This window comes from Ixodes scapularis, unplaced genomic scaffold, assembly GCF_016920785.2.
Source record: "Ixodes scapularis isolate PalLabHiFi unplaced genomic scaffold, ASM1692078v2 PGA_scaffold1__304_contigs__length_218370807, whole genome shotgun sequence".
In the NCBI taxonomy this organism is placed as follows: Eukaryota; Metazoa; Arthropoda; class Arachnida; order Ixodida; family Ixodidae; genus Ixodes; species Ixodes scapularis.
This window is the reverse complement of record NW_024609846.1, coordinates 132181814-132200179: the sequence shown is the minus strand read 5'-3', so window position 1 is coordinate 132200179 and position 18366 is coordinate 132181814. Positions and strand designations below refer to the sequence as shown.

General features: G+C 44.8%; 1 protein-coding gene across 1 annotated transcript in view; it reads left to right on the top strand.

Moving 5' to 3' along the window:
* The window catches only part of LOC8042846, a 52826-nt gene extending 35180 nt beyond the window's left edge, over positions 1-17646 (top strand). Inside the window, exons 18-23 of the mRNA XM_040223136.2 lie at positions 18-119; positions 1674-1788; positions 7425-7497; positions 9158-9220; positions 10251-10326; positions 17509-17646. Of these exons, the coding sequence (XP_040079070.2) occupies positions 18-119; positions 1674-1788; positions 7425-7497; positions 9158-9220; positions 10251-10326; positions 17509-17646 (567 nt within the window). The remainder of the gene's footprint in view (positions 1-17; positions 120-1673; positions 1789-7424; positions 7498-9157; positions 9221-10250; positions 10327-17508) is intronic.
* Positions 17647-18366: the final 720 nt, after the last annotated feature.

Sequence of the window (18366 nt, the reverse complement as noted above, 5' to 3'; positions counted from 1 at the left end):
ATGTTTCTATTTTTCAGACTGAGCTGGTTTCATTGCCGCTGCCTTATGAAACTCGGTGCATTGACTATGCTGCCACAGCGGACGAATCTCTATATGACGATAAAGAAATTCAAGAAGAGGTTTGTGACTAAATCCGTTACCTTCGAAATACAAATAGATTAAAACTGAACGTGCTCCACAATAAGTACGTAAGGCAGGAAGGTATGTCATCACTTAAACTGGCTTAAACTCTTAATTATGTCGTATTTTAAACGCGTACGTAGATATCTGGTATTTTTATAAGCTTTGACCGATACAACCCACTAACAGTTGGCACACTCTGTTATAACACCCATGTAGTAGAAACTGGTGTTATTTTTTCCCCTGTTTTTTTTTTTTTTTTGTTTTGTTTTACTCAAGATAATAGAGCATCCCATAGTAAGTTTTCTTGCTTGTTCAAATGAACGTGAGAGTGTGCGGGAAGCATAACTTGCATACGCTTCTCAGTGTGTCTCCTAGTATATAGTAAATCAAATTATAAAAACCCAACACACCAGAGCTGCGCGTAGGATAAAAATCAAAATTATTTAAATCATGGTTCAAATCGTGCCGGTTACTACCATTATATAAATAAAACCTTTCTAGCAAAAGTTATCGTCAAAATACTTTTTATTTACTGTTTGTCTGTTATTGGATGCTTTTGATGGGCACTTGCTGTTTATTTAAATCGTGTAAACTTCAAGTAACAAAGATTTCAAGATTTTAGAACACGAGCAACACATGTAAAAAAATTAGAGCGTTGGACTTTGTTTTTACACGGTCCACTTCGTTTGTCAGTTACGTAATGTCCTACTGCAAGCTAATCAAACCAAGAAGGAAAGAAATTAAGACAAAAACGTCCCATCGCAAGCAAAAAAAAAAAACGCGAAACAAAATGCAAATAAAGATTTTTCACAAAATAAATAAATAAGCCGCGTTTCTTCTAGTGTGGCAGCTTTACATCAAGAGAAAGTTCACTGAAAGAACACCTGAAATTGGGACAAATTTCTTTCCCTCCTTGCGAGAAGTTGTTATTTAAACGTTTAAATATATAATAATCCTTTCTCCTGTGTTGTTTTCAAAAATAAAACACTGTTCCATCAATCTATCAGGATATAGTGAAAGAGAATCCCGTCGTGCTATACTCGAGGGCAACTTTTCTTGGCATATCCGAGGAAAGGAGCAGACTGCGCGCACAGCTTTAATCAGCGTTAAAAATGGGAGATGGTGTGCGCACCTGTACCGTTCTGCATTGCCAAGAAAGGTTTTCCAAGAGAATATATACATCCGTCTAAATCAAATTAGTGATTTAAATAAAACAAATGTTATTTAAACCAAATACCTCAGGTCTATTCCACTTTTATAAAATCATACTTTTTTGTTTTTGTTTTGTATTTTTCCTTCACCAGAGTAGTTACGAAATTGGCCACCATCTTCGCGCGCGCCCTCGTCTTCGATACAGTTTCCCGTCGATATCGAATTACCGATCTTCCGGCCTTGTAGTCGAAAGAAGCCTAGATCGCCGGCTTGGTTTTGCAATTCGATAATTGACGGAAACAAACACTTCTTTCAAGTCGATTTAAAGTGTGCAACTTGAGCGCCGTGGAAGTGTTTTTCCGAAATGTCTATCTTACTACAATTTCGTGTGACTGCAGGAATGCAGCGAATACTGCGTGGCCCAAAAATGGATAGACTCCTGCGGCTGTTTCTCTAAAATGTACGCCGTCAAACACAGAATGAAAGGAGCTGTCTGCGAATACGTTCCCCACAGTGAGTATTTCGTGAATTCCCGTTGTCATCTTACCGCCCCAGACACAGTCGCACACAAAAACAAGAATTGACACATTTCTGACTAAACGTTTTTTTTTATCGATCTATATCGATTATCAAAAGCGCCAAATGCACCTCTTTGGAAGACTGAAGTACTATTGTTAGGCGCGTGAGTAGCAGGGTTGGGCAGTATCTCCGTACAAATGTATCGATACAAATGTATCGCGATAGTGTTATAGAAATACATCATGCATTCATATTTTTGTATCGCGATACAATGTTTCTACTGTATTTTGTATTTCTGTATCGAAATATATTTTGGGGTCTATTCCTGGTATCGCGATACTACCAAGGCCGGATGTACCTCGTTACGCTTTTAAATTTGTCGTTTATATATTTCGGGCGCAACAACGTAAAAGTTAAAATTCTAGACTGAGTACTCGTTTGTGGGTTAACAAATATCACAAAATGAATGTAGATCAGGTTTCATTTTTTCCTGTACACCAGTGGGTGCGCACAACCGGTCCTACGCATTATGAAGACATCTAAAAGTTGCTTTTTGACCAAATGTATTCCACTACCTGTATTTCTACAAACAAAATATATTTTCTATTTGTATTTTCAAATACACTTTATATCAGGAATGGGCAAAATACATGCAAATATGTATCGAAATACAAATACAGAATACTTCGTCAAAATATATTTAATTACAAATCTAATTACATTAACAAAAAAAAACATTTAAGTACAAGATACAAATACAACCAAATGTATTTGGTCTCCTCCAAATACTTTTCCAAATACGTTCCTCAAAATTTGCGTCAGCGACTTCAGGGCACCTGCAACGGGTTTCCGGGTATCTCATTTGAATTTTGCATCGCACACTCGAGAGTTAGTGTGCGAGGCTCTAGTAACGTAATAAAAATAAAATCACAAAATAATGTAATCAGCTCGGACGTAATAAATGGAAAACGTACAGAGCTTCCAGCAGCTTTTTTGTCGATTACATCTTGGTATAGACCAACAAATAACCGAGACGACCAAGACGCGCAGCACTAGCTACAAAATGTTTTATTGTTGCAACTCGCACCAGTTACGAAAAGCTGGACGATTCGCGCATTTAGAATGCTCCAGGCAAAAATATGGATGGAAATCAGGCTGGAAAGCACCACAAGTTGTCACAGGCACTTATTTAAGCAGTCTGCCTCTGAACGTCGATTTCGTCACTATTCTTGCCCTGGACTAGCACCGTAATCACAAAGTCACTAAACGCTTGTGCTTGATTGAGAGCAGGGATGGGCAAAATACATGCAAACATGTATCGAAATACAAATGCAAAATACTTCATCAAAAATGTATTTAGTTACAAATCTAATTACATTTCCAAAAAAGCATTTAAGTACAACATACAAATACAACCAAATATATTTGGTCTCCTCCAAATACTTTTCCAAATACATTCCTCAAAATTTGCGTCAGCGACTTCAGGGCACCTGCAACGGGTTTCTGGGTATCTCTATTTTAATTTTGCATCGCACGCTCGGGAGTTAGTGTGCGAGGCTCTAGTAACGTAATAGAAATATAATCACAAAAAATTTAATCAGCTTGGACGTAATAGGTGAAAAAAGTACAAAGCTTCAAGCAGCTTTTTTTGTCGATTAGATTTTGGTAGAGACCTACAGAGAACCGAGACGACCAAGACGCGCAGCACTAGCTAGAGAATTTTTATTGTTGCAACTCGCAACAGTTGCAAAAATCTGGACGACCCGCGCATTTAGAATGTTCCAGGCAAAAATGTGGGTGGAAATCAGGCTGAAAAGCTTCACAAGTTGTCAAAGGCACTTATTTAGCCAGTCTGCCTGTGAACGTCGATTTCGTCACTATTCTTGCCCTGGACTAGCACCGTAATCACAAAGTCACTAAACGCTTGTGCTTGATTGAGAGACACTGCATTCGGTGCAGAACGTAGTTTTCTTCCTGCTCTGGACAGTGACAATAAATTTCAGGGATGTATTTTCGCCCACAAAATTGTATTTAATTAAAACTGTATTTGAAATACCCGCATTTTAGTATTTAAATACACACGTCAAATACATTACCCAATTTGTAATTAAATACAAATGCAAAATGCACAAAGTATCTGAAATATGTATTTCAAATACTTGTATTTGAAATACTGCCCATCCCTGATTGAGAGACACTGCATTCGGTGCAGAACGTAGTTTTCTTCCTGCTCTGGACAGTGACAATAAATTTGAAGCATGTATTTTCGCCCACAAAATTGTAGTTAATTACAATTGCATTTCAAATACCGACGTTTTAGTATTTAAATACACACGTCAAATACAATACCCCATTTGTAATTAAATACAAATGCAAATGCAAAAAGTATTTACAATACGGATTTCAAATACTTGTATTTGAAATACTGCCCACCCCTGCTTTATATCTTTCAAATGTATTTTTGATGGGTATCGCGATTCCGTTTTATATATGCATTTTAGTATTATTATTTTAGGCGTCTTTCCCACGCCATCCCAGTATTCGTATTTCCAAATGCTTTTTATGGTATCTCTGTCCAAGCCTGGTGAATATAGTACTTTCTTCGCAGATCCCAAAAATCTATTCGTAGCGATCTGCGAAACCCAATCGAATTACGAGGCGCAAACATAGTTTAACTAATAATATAAATAAGTACTCGAGCAATGAACGTGCGAAACGCCCCGCTACTGAGTCTAGGCGTCTTGCGCGCTTGTCTCATTCGCTGGAAGTACTACGATTCACATTTTGCTCCATGGTGGACTACGTACAATTTCGTGTTACCTTTATACGTACCTATCTTGTGCCGCGTTGAAATGAAAGTCATACTTCATGTCATCGTATGTTCCAGCGCAGTCGTAGCAACGAACCAGTGTTGTCAGTAACGCGTTACTAGTAACGGCGTTACCGATAACGCGTTCCTTTTTTCGATAACGTAGTAACGTACTCGTTACTTTTCCAAAATAGTACCGGGGAACTTACTTACGTTTCTTATCAACGGGTAACGTAGTTACGCTATACTCGTTACATCTTTTTCCCAAGACCCGAAGAAAAGTACACTTCAATGTTTTCGCGCTTCTATACTTTGTTTTACCTTACGTCCAGACGTAGCCGAGGCTACGAGCTGATGGAACCAATCGGCCTGCGTGAAAAGGGCACCATCATGGTGTACCTCATGTTTCTGTACACGTTCTATCGTCACTGAACCAATCGTAAACAAAACAAATGATCCGTGACTCGCGCTTTTGACGCTGCTTTATTGGCTCCTTTAGCTCGTAGCGTAGGCTGCATCCGGACTTAAGCTGCAACGAAGAATGGGCGCCGAGTCATTAATTCTCTGAGGCAAAGCACCGGCCTACGGGCCCCCAGGTGGCGGGTTCGAATCCCAATCATAGAGAAATATAGTACTACGTAAAGAGCGGACACTTCCATAGGCCCCAGCGGTCCAATTCAGCGTCAGCGAGCGCTCCCAGCGGCCAGTATAGTCCCTAGTTGAGTGTCGAATGGATGGATACACGCAGTAACCGCTGGCCAGATGAATGAATGGATTCAAGGCGAGTTCTGGCGGCATTTTTGTATTCAAGGCGAGTTCTGGCGGCATTTTTGTATTGGGCAGTAGCATGCGCCCTCTAGTTTAACGAGTCAGTGTTATTGTAACTAGCATGGTTTTTGTTTAGAACAGAACTTTTTTTATCAGCATACCTTAATTGTACTCGAGAAGAAAAGTCATCCAGCGCTAAAAATAATTCAAACTGACCGCAGACCGAAAAGGTTATTTTCGCGTTCGTGCTAACTCTCTTGAAGGGACGACATGAGACGACACCAGGGTTTGACACACAAAAGTATTTATTTTTGTAACTATGACAAGCAAAACAAACATCAACTCTGAAAACAAGAAGTGATGCATGTTATTCATACATTACAAAAATAAGAATACAGATGCAAAATGTATTAATAACGCGTCAACAGTTGTACCAGAATTAATTGGGGGGCTAGTTGGTAGAACATCTAGACGGTGGTTTTAAAAAGCGCAAAGGACTAAGAAGGGAAGGAGGAAACACGACAGAGCGCTTACTTACATCTGTCAAATTTAATAGAGCATCTAGAGAACGACAAGGTGGAAGTGAAAATGAAGAAAAGAAAGATGTACACTGGAAAAAAGTACTATTACAGCGAGACTTACAGCGACAAATGCAATATGATGGAGGACATTTAAAAAAAATTACCGTCCAAGTTCCATGAAAGGCGCTTGCACATATAACCATGTGCTGAAAGACGCTTGCACCTATATGACTGCCCCAGCAGCTTCTAAATTCAGTGACATCCGCGAACAAAGAAATTACAGTCACAATACTTCTTACGTATACCGTATACCATGACCGCAATGGAAGAATGACTAGGAACCCGCACGAGACAACCAAGCTGCGGAACCAACTCAACTCACAAAACGAGGCAAGAGACACAGACCAAGCAGCCGAAGTAACCGCCCTCCGTCGGGTCCACGACCACGACTACGAAGCCAACCGTCGCGCCGCAGCCATAGCCACAGCCGTTGAAGCCGTTTTTGAAAGTTTTCAAAGTTCGTAATAATTTTAAAAGTTTACTCTTTACAACGAAGTTATTTATTAATATTATATATCCGAAAAATGTTCAGAATAAGTGGCACTGTTGCGCCTACTAACGGCCAGTAGAGTCCCTAACTCCTGGGCCGCGAAACGGCTTGAGTGGCCACTTTTTACGTAGTACTATATTTCTCTATGTCCCAATCGAGATGCCCACAATCTGACGGAAGCTTATTGCGGAGAAGACGCCGTGTAACCGAGCTTTCGGTTGCGCGTCAAAAGGTCCCCCAGGTGGCTGAAATTAATACTCAGTCCTCCGCTGGCGCGTGCCAGATGCCCGTCGTTGGTTTGGCACGTAAAACACCCACATTTGGCCGAGTCATTAATTATTACACAAATACCACATACCTTCAAGGTTTTGCATGTCTTTTCCCCACGCAAAAAGGCGAACTATAGAAAAACCCCAACGCCCACGCCCATTGTGTCACTGTCGATAAACGCTGACGCTGTTACCGTCAATCTATGATTAAAAGTAACGCAAGAGTAACGCGGGTTAGGTTTTATCGGTAACGGTAACGCATTCCTTTTATTTTGAGGTAACGTAGGACGGTAACGCGTTCCTTTATTTGGCAAGTAGTGAGTAACGTATTTCGTTGCTTTTTTTTCGCAACGCCTACAACGCTGGCACAAACACACATAGCGACAAACACACATACTAAAAGCGAAGTCACTGGGCCTTTCCAGTACGTGATCGGATTAGCGATTTAGAAGGCATACAGAAACGTGACGAACATCATGACGTGGCACTTTTGGCGCTATTTGATTGCCCCATGGGCTCGTTGAGTCGACTGTTCCCGAAGTTAAGGGGGAAAAGTATAGATTCAATTTACACTAAAACATTTTGCTGAAATATATATATATATATATATATATATATATATATATATATATATATATATATATATATATATATATATATATATATATATATATATATATATATATATATATACTGGGAATTGTTTGTTGCAGTGCGCTGTATCGACGAATTGATCCAACATCGGTGGTTTCACCTGTGCCAGGACGAGTGTACCAGAGGCTGTAGGTAAGCGCTGCCAAAAAACACGCACCTTCTATTCTGCAATATTCAAAAAAGAGTCTCGTATATTTAACGAGAGCTTTAATGGGGTACTCCGGCGATTTTTTTAGTTCTCCGAACTAACTTTTTTTTTTTTTTTTTAGAATTACCGGTTTTTACACTTTCCGGTTTATCATTTTGTATCACGAAATTCAGAATAGTTATTGTGAACTTGACACGGGAAAACGATGCTGAAACCAAAACATTCAAATATACTCACGCTTTTCAGTGCCGTGACGTCAGTGGAAGGCAGGTTAGCGGGTGCAACGAGCAGTCTAACAATCAACTATGTGCCAAGCCTTTTTCCGTGCTGGAGCGAGCTTCATGAGCATTCCCTTAACACCATGAAACTGCTTGCAATCAGTTGGGAGAAAAGTCTACAGTTCAAAGACCGAACCCTCGGCTTCCCCTGACGTCACTTTTACACTGCTACCAGTAGAAACTTTCGTTTTGAAAAACACAGTGAGAATCAAAATTGTAAATACAATGTGGAGTGCAAGCTCGTCTGCTTCATGCACGGGGGTTGCGATGAAGTCAGAACGCCGAGCCCTTATTGGCCGGCTGAAAAACGAAAATAGCGGGTAGACCTCAAGGCATCTAGGACTGAGGTCTACTCACTATCTTTTCAATTGAAGCGAATCAGAACTCACCGCAACCCCAGCGCAAGAAGCAGACGACTTGCTCTTCGCATAACTTCGCGAAAAAAAAAATATTTTGGCCCAATATTTGGGTTATTTTTTCAGCGATCTTTGTTGGTGTGTTTAGCAAATGTTCAGGCCAATCGAGGACTATAAAGAAAACGCCGGAGTAACCACCTTTAAAAAGCGCGGGGGGTGTTTAATGCCGAGCATTTCATTACCGTTTCACAGCCAATACGATTGAGGCATCCGCATGATAACAACGCTGAAACGCCAATCACGAAACGATAAAGCGTGATTTTCATAGACCGTATTTCTTAAGCTGTCTGTGCGAATAGATGTTTGCAAGCACGGCGCCTGGGCACCGCAATCTTGCTGCTGAAGTGGATAGACCGTCTGCTAGTCAAGGATTGCTGGGGCGTTCACACGGCTTCCAGATTGTCGCCTAAACCTATGGTGCCTGGAGCGCGTCCTCGACTGGTGTGTTTAGCGTACTATGCTACCCATATATCGAAAATGGTCCCGAAGTCACACCAAATTACGTCACAGAAGCCGAAGTGCCATGCTGTTGCATGTCGCGACCCTGGCCGTTGGTCGTAGAAATGCCGACGATACACTGCGAGTAGCACGACCGAACGCGAGTGTCGCTGTCCTCACGGCGTCCCAACTTCTGGCTGCTGAAGCTTCCTTGGACTGTCACACTAAAGAGCGACCTGCAGCTGAAAAGGCATCTGCCACATGCCCTACAGGTCTTGAGACGCCACCAGGATAACGACTGGCGACAGCATGAGTCTTCTATTACGTCATCAGGTGGAAATCGAGGGACCACATTTTTGAACGCGTTAGACACATCAGTCGGAGACACGTTCCAGGCACCATACCGAAAGAAAGCCTTTTCTATCCCCGGTAGCCAGACTAGCTCTCGAAGCGCGGCTGTTCGCAAACGTGTATAATACACGAAATACGTTTCACCACGACTTTTCTTGCAGAGACACCCGGTACCGAGGGCTGATGTTTCAGACGGGCTACATCAAGGACTATTACAGATACGAGTGAGATTTTTTGTCTGTTTAAACACTTTATTTGCGTTTTTTTTTCTCCTCCTCCTTAAACGTAACTGTTGTGGTGTCTTGATAGACTATAAAATCTACCGTCAATCGCTTGGCTTTCGACCCCGTGTTTCATTTTAGCAAATCGCGTAGATATTTAACGTTTCCGTTTGGAGGATTTTATTTATAAAAGCTCATTTTATATAAAAATAAATGTCACTTAGAACTACAAGGTAAATGGAGATATGAAATATACAAGTTTCTTTTTTTGTATTTTTTTAGGCTTCGCAGATTGTTTAAAAAAAGAACTTGATATTTCAGTCTGTGCAGGTGACTTATGCATCTCGGGGGACACAATACGCCAAACAACCGTCACAATAAGGCGGACAATTAAATAAAGTTTGTTAAATCACTTTCTCAATCCCTAAAAATAAACATGATTTTAATTAAAGCTTGCTGAGCGTCATCTAAAACCACGAAGTCAGTACATTTCAGAACGATCTCAAGCGCTGAAGAAACGTAGTGGTGAACTAAAGTTGCCACACGTGTTACAAGTGCAAAGCTGGTGGTGCGGAAGGCCGAATGATATTCTTATCAATCGTGTTTTCGCAGACTACATAAGGGGACGATATGCCCCCTACATTACGTCACCTGTCCGTATAACTCCCTTCCACAGATGCATTATTGTGGCTTTGACGGCTTCTATATTTTTCGAATTTGTAATGCTTAAAAAAGCACCCGGTATATATTTTGCATTAAGGATGAAAATATCACTTCAAACTGTGTTCTGCATTTCAAGAAAAATATGGTCGTCGAACGTCCGCAGCCTGTAGCGATTACATGTTATTTAATTGCTTCCTCAACCCCCTTCGACGAATAATTTGGGAAATACGACAAGCGGACTCCTTTTCTTCATAGTTTTTTTTTTTTTTTTTTTTTTTTAAGTTGTAACTGTCAGTGTGAGATGAGACAGTACGCGGTACTTATTTGCCGTGTATCAGTAGAATTCAAAGAATTGTTTCGATCTGCCCAGAAACACTGAGGCCGACCTCACGGTTGTTCTTGGCTCCACTAAACGGAAAATTGTAAGAAACCTGCCGAGGATGACGGTGAGTCGCATCTTGATCCTGTCACTATTAGCCTGTTGTAACATAAAAAGTGCCAGAGAGGTTCCGCCCACAAAAAAATCAACGCTTCGCTCAACATCCACGGTGGGGACACATTGGAAAGTTGGCGGAGCTGTGTTGCCACGGATGCCAATCTTGATAAAAAAAAGCGCTCAGAAATGTTCCTTTTTTTTTTTTCGTGATGTCGGAAGTATAAAGTGAATTCGTATTGAGGGGTATATACTCCTTTTCAAATTAAGTCTGTCTACATTGGCGCTACTCTCTGATAGATCCATTCAAGCAGCGCAGAAAGTGCGTCGTCATGGCGCTGTGCTCACTGTCCTTGTGCGTTTGATTACACCGGCTAAACCAATCACACACAGCGATTTCGGCATGACCCTTCATTTTTGTTTTGTACGCGACTGCTTTAGGCCGGTAACGTCCGTCAGTCAACTTAACATTTAACTATGTCAAACTGAAGTGTATGTTGTCCATTGCTCGACACTGTTTGCGTCAAAAAGCGATTGCTAAATCATCTTGTTTTAGAATGTAACGGCTGTCATCGAAGCTAGTAAGCGTGGTGGAAAGTGGTCATTTAGGGCAAAAACATCAGGGTTAACTTTTGGTACCCAGCAATATATATTCTCTACAGAATGCGATAAGAGCGCCGATGTCTTGTTCGCACTGTATACGGTGACAAGTTAACTTAAATATGAAAGGGGTGCTTTATACGCCTCGCAAGTGGGCTCATTTTCGTCTTCTGCGCATGAGAAAGGAAGTAGTGGTGACGTCAGAACGCCGAGCCCTGATTGGCTGATCGCGACCCCTTATCTCAGTGTCGTCTGCTCCTTTGCGACGTCGTCTGCTCGCAACATCGTCTGCGTCTGTCTTACCTTTCCTGCGACTTTCGGAGCGAGCTCGACTTCGCCTTTAAGAGAGGGTAGACGAAATAACTCGAGCGGTACGTTGTTTTTGTCTAGCAGACGCGCATCAAGGAGGGAAGTCAAAGGACTCACTGGCGAGGTGTCCCGAGGTGCCGAGGTTTGTTTGTTTAGAACCGAGAGGTGAGCGTGTTAAGGGCATGTTTCCCTCCATTCGTGTGCGGCGAGACTCCTCACTCTTTAACGGCGTCGGCGGGTTGGCGCAGTTAACGTCGTCTGCTTTGCGTCTGCTAGTCAAAGCGATGGCTGCTTTACCTTTCCTGCGTCTGTCGGAGATTCACCGCTTTTTCACCGGCGAGAGTCACCGTTGCCTCGGGAAGCAAGGAGATAACAAGAGGAAGAAATTGACCTCTTAATCTAAAATTCAAGGTCAGCGATCAAAGTATAATACGGGAAGGGTTCACAAGGGTCGCGCGGGCATATTCCATTCAGCACGCCAGCCGGTCGTGGGCAGACGGTCGCCGAGTCGCGGAGTGCCTGCTAGGCCTAACTGCCCAGCTCGTTTGGTCGCGTTCGGTGGAGCTTTTCCCGGGTGTTTGTGGATCCAGCGTTTTTGTTCGTCGTGGTCTGTTTCAAGTACTTTTTACTTTTTTCTTGCTGCTTGAAGTCGGGACGCGTCAGAAGCACACGTAGAAAAATAAACGTCCGTGGGACGTCGCGACGGCGACGCCGTCGGCCATGCTGATTTGATCGAGAAGTGCGTAAGACAGCTTCGGAGCTGTCGTAGGATTTCGTCGTAACCTTCGCAAAACTTACGAAAATTTCGTGTCGTGAATACGAATTTGTTCTTAAGTTTTGTCTTACGCACATTTTTGGCGTAAGATCGTTTCGCGAATCTAGCCTCTGCCCTTCCGAAAGTCGCAGGAAAGGTAAGACAGACGCAGACGACGTTGCGAGCAGACGACGTTGCAAAGGAGCAGACGACGCTCAGATAGGGGGTCGCGATCAGCCAATCAGGGCTCGGCGTTCTGACATCACCGCTACCCCCTGCGCAAGAAGCAGACGAACTTGCCCTCCGCATAGACACTAACGAATTTCTCCATCGTGCCCGACGTTTCGAAGCCGGCTCAGTTCCTTGTTCACGGATGACTGTATGTGGGACCAAAGGTCGCAATATGTCGTTACCTTCTGATTTCTCTCGACAATGTTTTCTTCTTTTGTTTTCGTGTGTGGCGCATCGTGGCCTGTGTTTGTAGCTGCCGGGCAGCGTTCCGCTGGATCGGTTCAGGTTCTTCGTATTTTCTATATGCCAAGAATATAACGAGAGCCGTCTCCTTCAGCTTCTTTCTTTGTCGAGGATGGAACTGCTGTCAAAGACGATGCCGTGGCCGGTCTTCACAGCATGTTTCGCCAGCGCGTTGCCTTAGATGTTTTTCTTCTTCACGTCATACTTATGTCTCCGCAGACGTCCGCGAAAGTTTTTCGTTTTCCCCATACACAAGGCGTACGTCACATTTAGCACGAGGAATTTGGTTCTTGAGCTTTTTTTTCTTTTGGGGGACGATCCTTTGGAAAATGGCCTATGGTTGAGGAGGGCTTATCCGTATCTACGATGCCCTACGGTTTCAGAGCGCGGTCAAGGACCTCAGTTTCCCACGGAGGTGCAGAATGCACATTTGACTGGAGGTGTTTTTGTCCTTGGCAGCAGGAGGGTAACGTATTTTATTGTATAACTTGTTAACAAACCTTAATGGGTAGTTTTTTGTGGCTTTTTTTTTTCTGGGATTTTGTTTTATACGATCGACTTTCATTCTGAGTGAATCCTTTGTTGAACAGACCGTGACGACATGTCGAAAGAGCGTTGACACCACCGAGGATTTGCGAGTTGTGGGGTGGTGACGCGAAGTTCAGGTAGTGACGCGTGTTCGTTGCTTTCCTGTATTATTGGAAGATCCAAAATAGTATGTCACATTCAATTGGGCCGCACCACACCGCACCGCACTGCACCGACGGACGCGTCGCGTTCAGATGGCCGTGCCGGTGCGGCTGCACTACGTTCATTTGGGACTTGGTGCAGCGCACGACACCGGCGCGTTGCTGCACCAGTTGCACCGTCGAAAGGAGACCGTGCAGCTTCGCACACGGCGGGCCGGTGCGGCCTTGAGCTACCGCTCTCCGCCACCTTCGGCCCCTCCTTTCCCTCGCTTCGTCTTCCTCGTCGGTGTTGCCTCGTCTCGGTAACCATGGCCTCCGAGATCCCGACTCTCGCTAGATGGCGCGCGCCGCCACCCCACTTGCGGCGGATTTTGTTCAATGGTCCACCCGTTTATGTTTTGCCCTTGAAGTGACCGCGCCAAGCGCGTTGCACGGCGGAATGTTTCGTGTTCACTTGGTAGTGCGTCATACGCTGCACCCGCGCGGTGGCGCGGCCTTGGGGGCAGCATTTTCTCGGTGCTGCGTGCGGCCCAGTTGAATGTGACATTAATAAGCAATCATTCACCAAGAGACTATCAGACATAGAAAAAGAGAAAGCCGTTTACAACTCTCTGTAATGCCGAATTGGAGCGCAGCTCTTGAGGAGGAGGAGGGAAGGGTACTGAGGGGTTGGTAGACCCCTCCTCCTCCTTCTACTCCTCCTCCCCTCATTCTTTAATATGCTCCGGGGGGGGGGGTCACCTGACCTCAGGGGGGAGGGGGTCACATGACCTCGGGGAGAGGGGGGTCACGTGACCTCAAGGAGGGGGCCACGTGACCTGACGTGGGGGTAACGTAGGGGGTCTTGGGGGGTCACGTGACCTTGAGGTGACCTTGGGAGGGGTCACGTGATCTCTGGGGGTCACGTGACCTGAGGGGTCACGTGACCTTGGGACGACCTTGAGAGGGGTCACATGACCTTGGGGTGACCTTGGGGGGTCGCGTGACCTTGGAGTGACCTTGGTTACGCCGACGGCGACGCCGCTCAAGCCGGAAACGGGTGCCTAAGAGCTGCGCTCTAAAACAGTGAGCTGCAGCAGAGGCTTTAGTTTTAACATTTCAAGCAGAGCAGGCTCTGTTCGAAACGTCGAAAATAAAGCCTCTGCTGCAGCTCACCATTTTTTATATACATAAAAGATTAAATTGTTTCCTGTGTTTTTCCACGGACACATCCAGAAATGGAAGTCAACCGTTAGACTCACGTTACAGTGTTCTAGAGGGTGTAGTGGCAAGAGTGGCGCCCGCTTACAATGAAGCGCGTGAAGACGGTCGACGTAGATACCGCGAGTGGCGCTGGAGTTCTGTGCCCTAGGAGAATTAATGGCACGTGTGCGATGAACGAAGACGACGAAGGTGACGCGGTACGCTTCTCCAAAATGTAGCACCGTAGAACTTCTTTCGCAGAGATTGAGCCTGCAGCCCAAGTGATAGCGTTGCTGAACGATCTGTCAGTACTGGGGGGGGGGGGAGTCGATATTAATTAAATAATCTCCCTCAAAACACGCGAATATTTCAAGTAGAGGATAGCACACACCCTAGAGGCATTAGTCCAAAGGCAGAACTACAATTTACTATACTTCGTTTCACCTTATGTTTTACCGCAGCGAAGGCTAGAAGCGCGAGCTCATAGCGTTGGCAGCTGCTCTTAATTCACGAGACCTTGTGCCGCCGAGATGTGCCCCAGAGCAAGGAGCTCGCACTTGTAGCATTTCCTGCGGTACTTCATAAGGTGAAACAGAGTATACAGAACAACATTAGCAGTTGTTTCGCACGCGAAAATCTCCAGTCAAACCACAGTAGTAAGCGCCGAACAGCGCTGATGATGGGGCTGACGGGGGCGCGCTCCTAGGGCACAGAACAGCAGCGCCATGGTGTCGTCTACGCGCAAAATCTTCACAAAGTGGTCGCCGCTCTTGCCACTACAACCCCCTCTAGAACACTATACTCACGTTCGACTGTGAATTGAATCTGTGGTTCGATGGAATCGAAGTGTTTATGAAGGCAGTCGACTTCGCTGGTCTTAAGCAAGAGAAAAGCAATCCTCCACGTAACGTAGAAACAGAAGGAGTATGAGGGAAAACGTACTCAAGGGGTCAAAGTCAAAGTTGGGAGTTTTACGCGCCAAACCAACGACGGGCATCTGGCACGCCCCAGCGGAGGACTGAGGATTAATTTAGACCACCTAGGGATCGTTTGACATGCAACCGAAAGCTCGGTTACACGGCGCCTTCTCCGCAATAGGCCTCCGTCAGATTGCTGGCACCTCGGTCGTGATTCGAACCCGCCACATGGGGATTCGTGGCTCGGTGGCTCTCGCCTCGGAGCCACCGAGGCGGCTAACTCAAGGGGTAAGACGTGCTTCGAGACGTCGGGCAGGATGAAGAAATTGGTTACAGTATACAGTACACCTTTTTTATATTGCTTATTTAACCAGGCGGAGTTTCGCCGAAATGTCTATATTTAGGTTAGAAGTAAAGTGGAAGCTTCTCCCACCTTTCTACATTAGTAGAGCAAACGTTGGAGAGGAGGCAACCCCCTCTCCAGCGCTCGCGTTGCTAAAGTGGGAAAGTTAGGTGCAGCTTCCATTTTACTCCACACCTGTTACCGACTATAACGCTGATGAGATTTTTAATTCAGGGTAACAAAAAATATTACTCGTTCCATTCCACAGTATAGTTGCAGTGACAGCTGCGACATTTTATCGAGCCGTAATGTAACCCTATGTACCTTGCACCTTGCGTAGAGTAACCATCACCAATGTCTGCTCAAAGCGTGACACACTCATTTATAACGATAAAGCTATTTGTAGTCACCGAATGGATCATAGCAGCAGAGAGGGGATTCAGTTATCCCGCCTCCAGCACGAGCTTCCTACCTTCGGTAACACTTCAGCGTCTCGTAAGCCCCGAGCGTGCACGCGCGGTCAGAGCACGCTGAAACGCAATGGGCGCGCGCTGGATGCAGAGCCTAGTAAGACAGCCTATTCTCAACATTGTTTTAGTAGATCTTTCAGTCACTCCCGCTACGCTGTCCACAATCTTTTACGATCTCCGCTATATGTAGCGTAGCGGAAACCACCATTTCAAATTTTAGTAGAACGTTCGCAACCCGCTACAGATTACATCATTGCGAGAGCTAACGCAACGCCACTAGCGGCTCTTTCAGACACTAAGGCTTGCGTAAAACAAAGATTTGTAAAGCAATTCTTTGCAATTGTTTTACAGCGAAGCTTTTTACAGCGCAGCTGTTAAGGGCTCGGTTCCCCAGGATCGTGTCCGGTATGTCGACACAAACCTACCTGGACAGCTACCGCCATCTATTAGCAACGGCGGGAAGCACACAACCAGTATGGTTTCCGCCGTCGCTCGTAGCTGGCGGCAACCTTTCCAGTTATAATAGAAGAATGGATAGTTGGGCGCGTTGGTGGGAATTCATCGTAGGAAAGAGCGCGAAAAACAGACGACGACGAAGAAGAAGCACACTTTGTATCGAGTAAAGCTCCGCTGGTCTTCCTTCTTCACGTGAGTGGAAAGGCTGAACATTTTATGGCTAGGGTTCCTGGAGTCTTGGTGTACGCGGCCGCCGAAATTGAAAAGGTAGAGCGGCAGAGAACGGATGAGCCAGCGGCCATCTTGACAGCGGTCATCTTGAATTGCGTCCCTCGCTGGCCTTCCCTGATTTCGCCAAGACTTGTATTTGTGAGACCCACGCTAGCACGCCGCTCTACGCTCCTCGGTATTTTGGTCGGATAGCGTGCCTCCGCTAGCTTCCGGAGCTCCGCAATGTTTTTGGTAACAGCGCGCATCCGCAGTAGCGTCATCGCTTTGGCGTATAGCGAAACGGGAGGGCCAAAAGAATTTACTAAAACTCTTTAATGTCATGTGACTACTAGCGCCAACACGTGAGGGAGTTTTCGTAGATGGTCTTTGCCGTTCCAAAACGCTCTCCGCAACCCGCTACGATCCCAATCTCTACAGTCAAGGTCATCGGCGCGCAGGCGCAGTAGCGGATGCTTCGTTGCGGAGGGCTTAGCGGAAGGGGAAACGCGGTCTGTGAAAACTCCCTAGTATAAAGCGATGTAATACCGTGATGTCGTGTGACGCCCTTACGTCATGTGATACCGTGACATCACGTGACACCATGGCAGTCTAACATTACGTGCTATTACGACTTCACGCGACGATATCGACAACGGACGCTTTACGCCGTATATCATTTCGAGTTGGAGGAAGTGCCCATAACAGCTATCAATGTGAAATGCGGTGTGGATCTTCATTTCATGCCGAACATGAACGACGGGGTTGCTCACACCAGAGGTACGCTCTTTCAGCTTGCAGACTTTCTGCTCTACCTGTCCGGCCACGTGAGCATGTGGCTCGGGGTCTCGCTGATTGCCACAGTGCCTCTGGTGGTCAGCGGTCTCACCAACCTGGCGCGACGTCTGCAGGATCTTCTCGGCATCCAATAAGCCGGGAAACGGCGACGAAGATTATTTTTTTCTCTTCCTTTCTTGAAATGTGAACACGTCTATCTATTGTCGTTGGGAATATAATCATGCATCTGTAGATTATGGAGCTCTATCGGTTGCCGTTGTAAGATATTTACACTAACTGCCCATGCATTTAATTTGGTTCAGAATCAACGCAGCATAGACGGTTAGTCATCATATTGTTATAATCACAAAACTACGAGTGTACCAAGTTTAGAGTTTTGCTTTACTGCAGGCTTGCATTTATCCTGTCTCTGGCCACCAAAGACAAATATGTCATAAGAAGGTACAGATTTTAAATATGAGTGATTTGCAAAGAGATGTGTTTGGGGACTTAAGGTTGTCAAGATCGTATCAAGGATACGGGACAGTCAAGCACACAAGTTGACCCTATTTGTGTAAGTTGACAGATATGATTGAAAATAATAAACAAACTTCTGCATTTACATGTGCTTTCGTTAATGTGAAAGAGTTGTTCTGCGTAGAAGGTAGCTGGAGACTTCAGCTTGAAACTTTTCGTTCAAATGACATTATGACCATCATGAAAGAGGAATACAACTTTCCTATTTTCATTCCTTTTTTTCGACCGTTTACCTATATGACCGCCTGGTAAGTTAACCTAAATGGCTTTATATGATTATGTAAATAAAATATTGTAAGCACGGGCGCTGGCATGTGCTACTATGCTTTATTGTATCT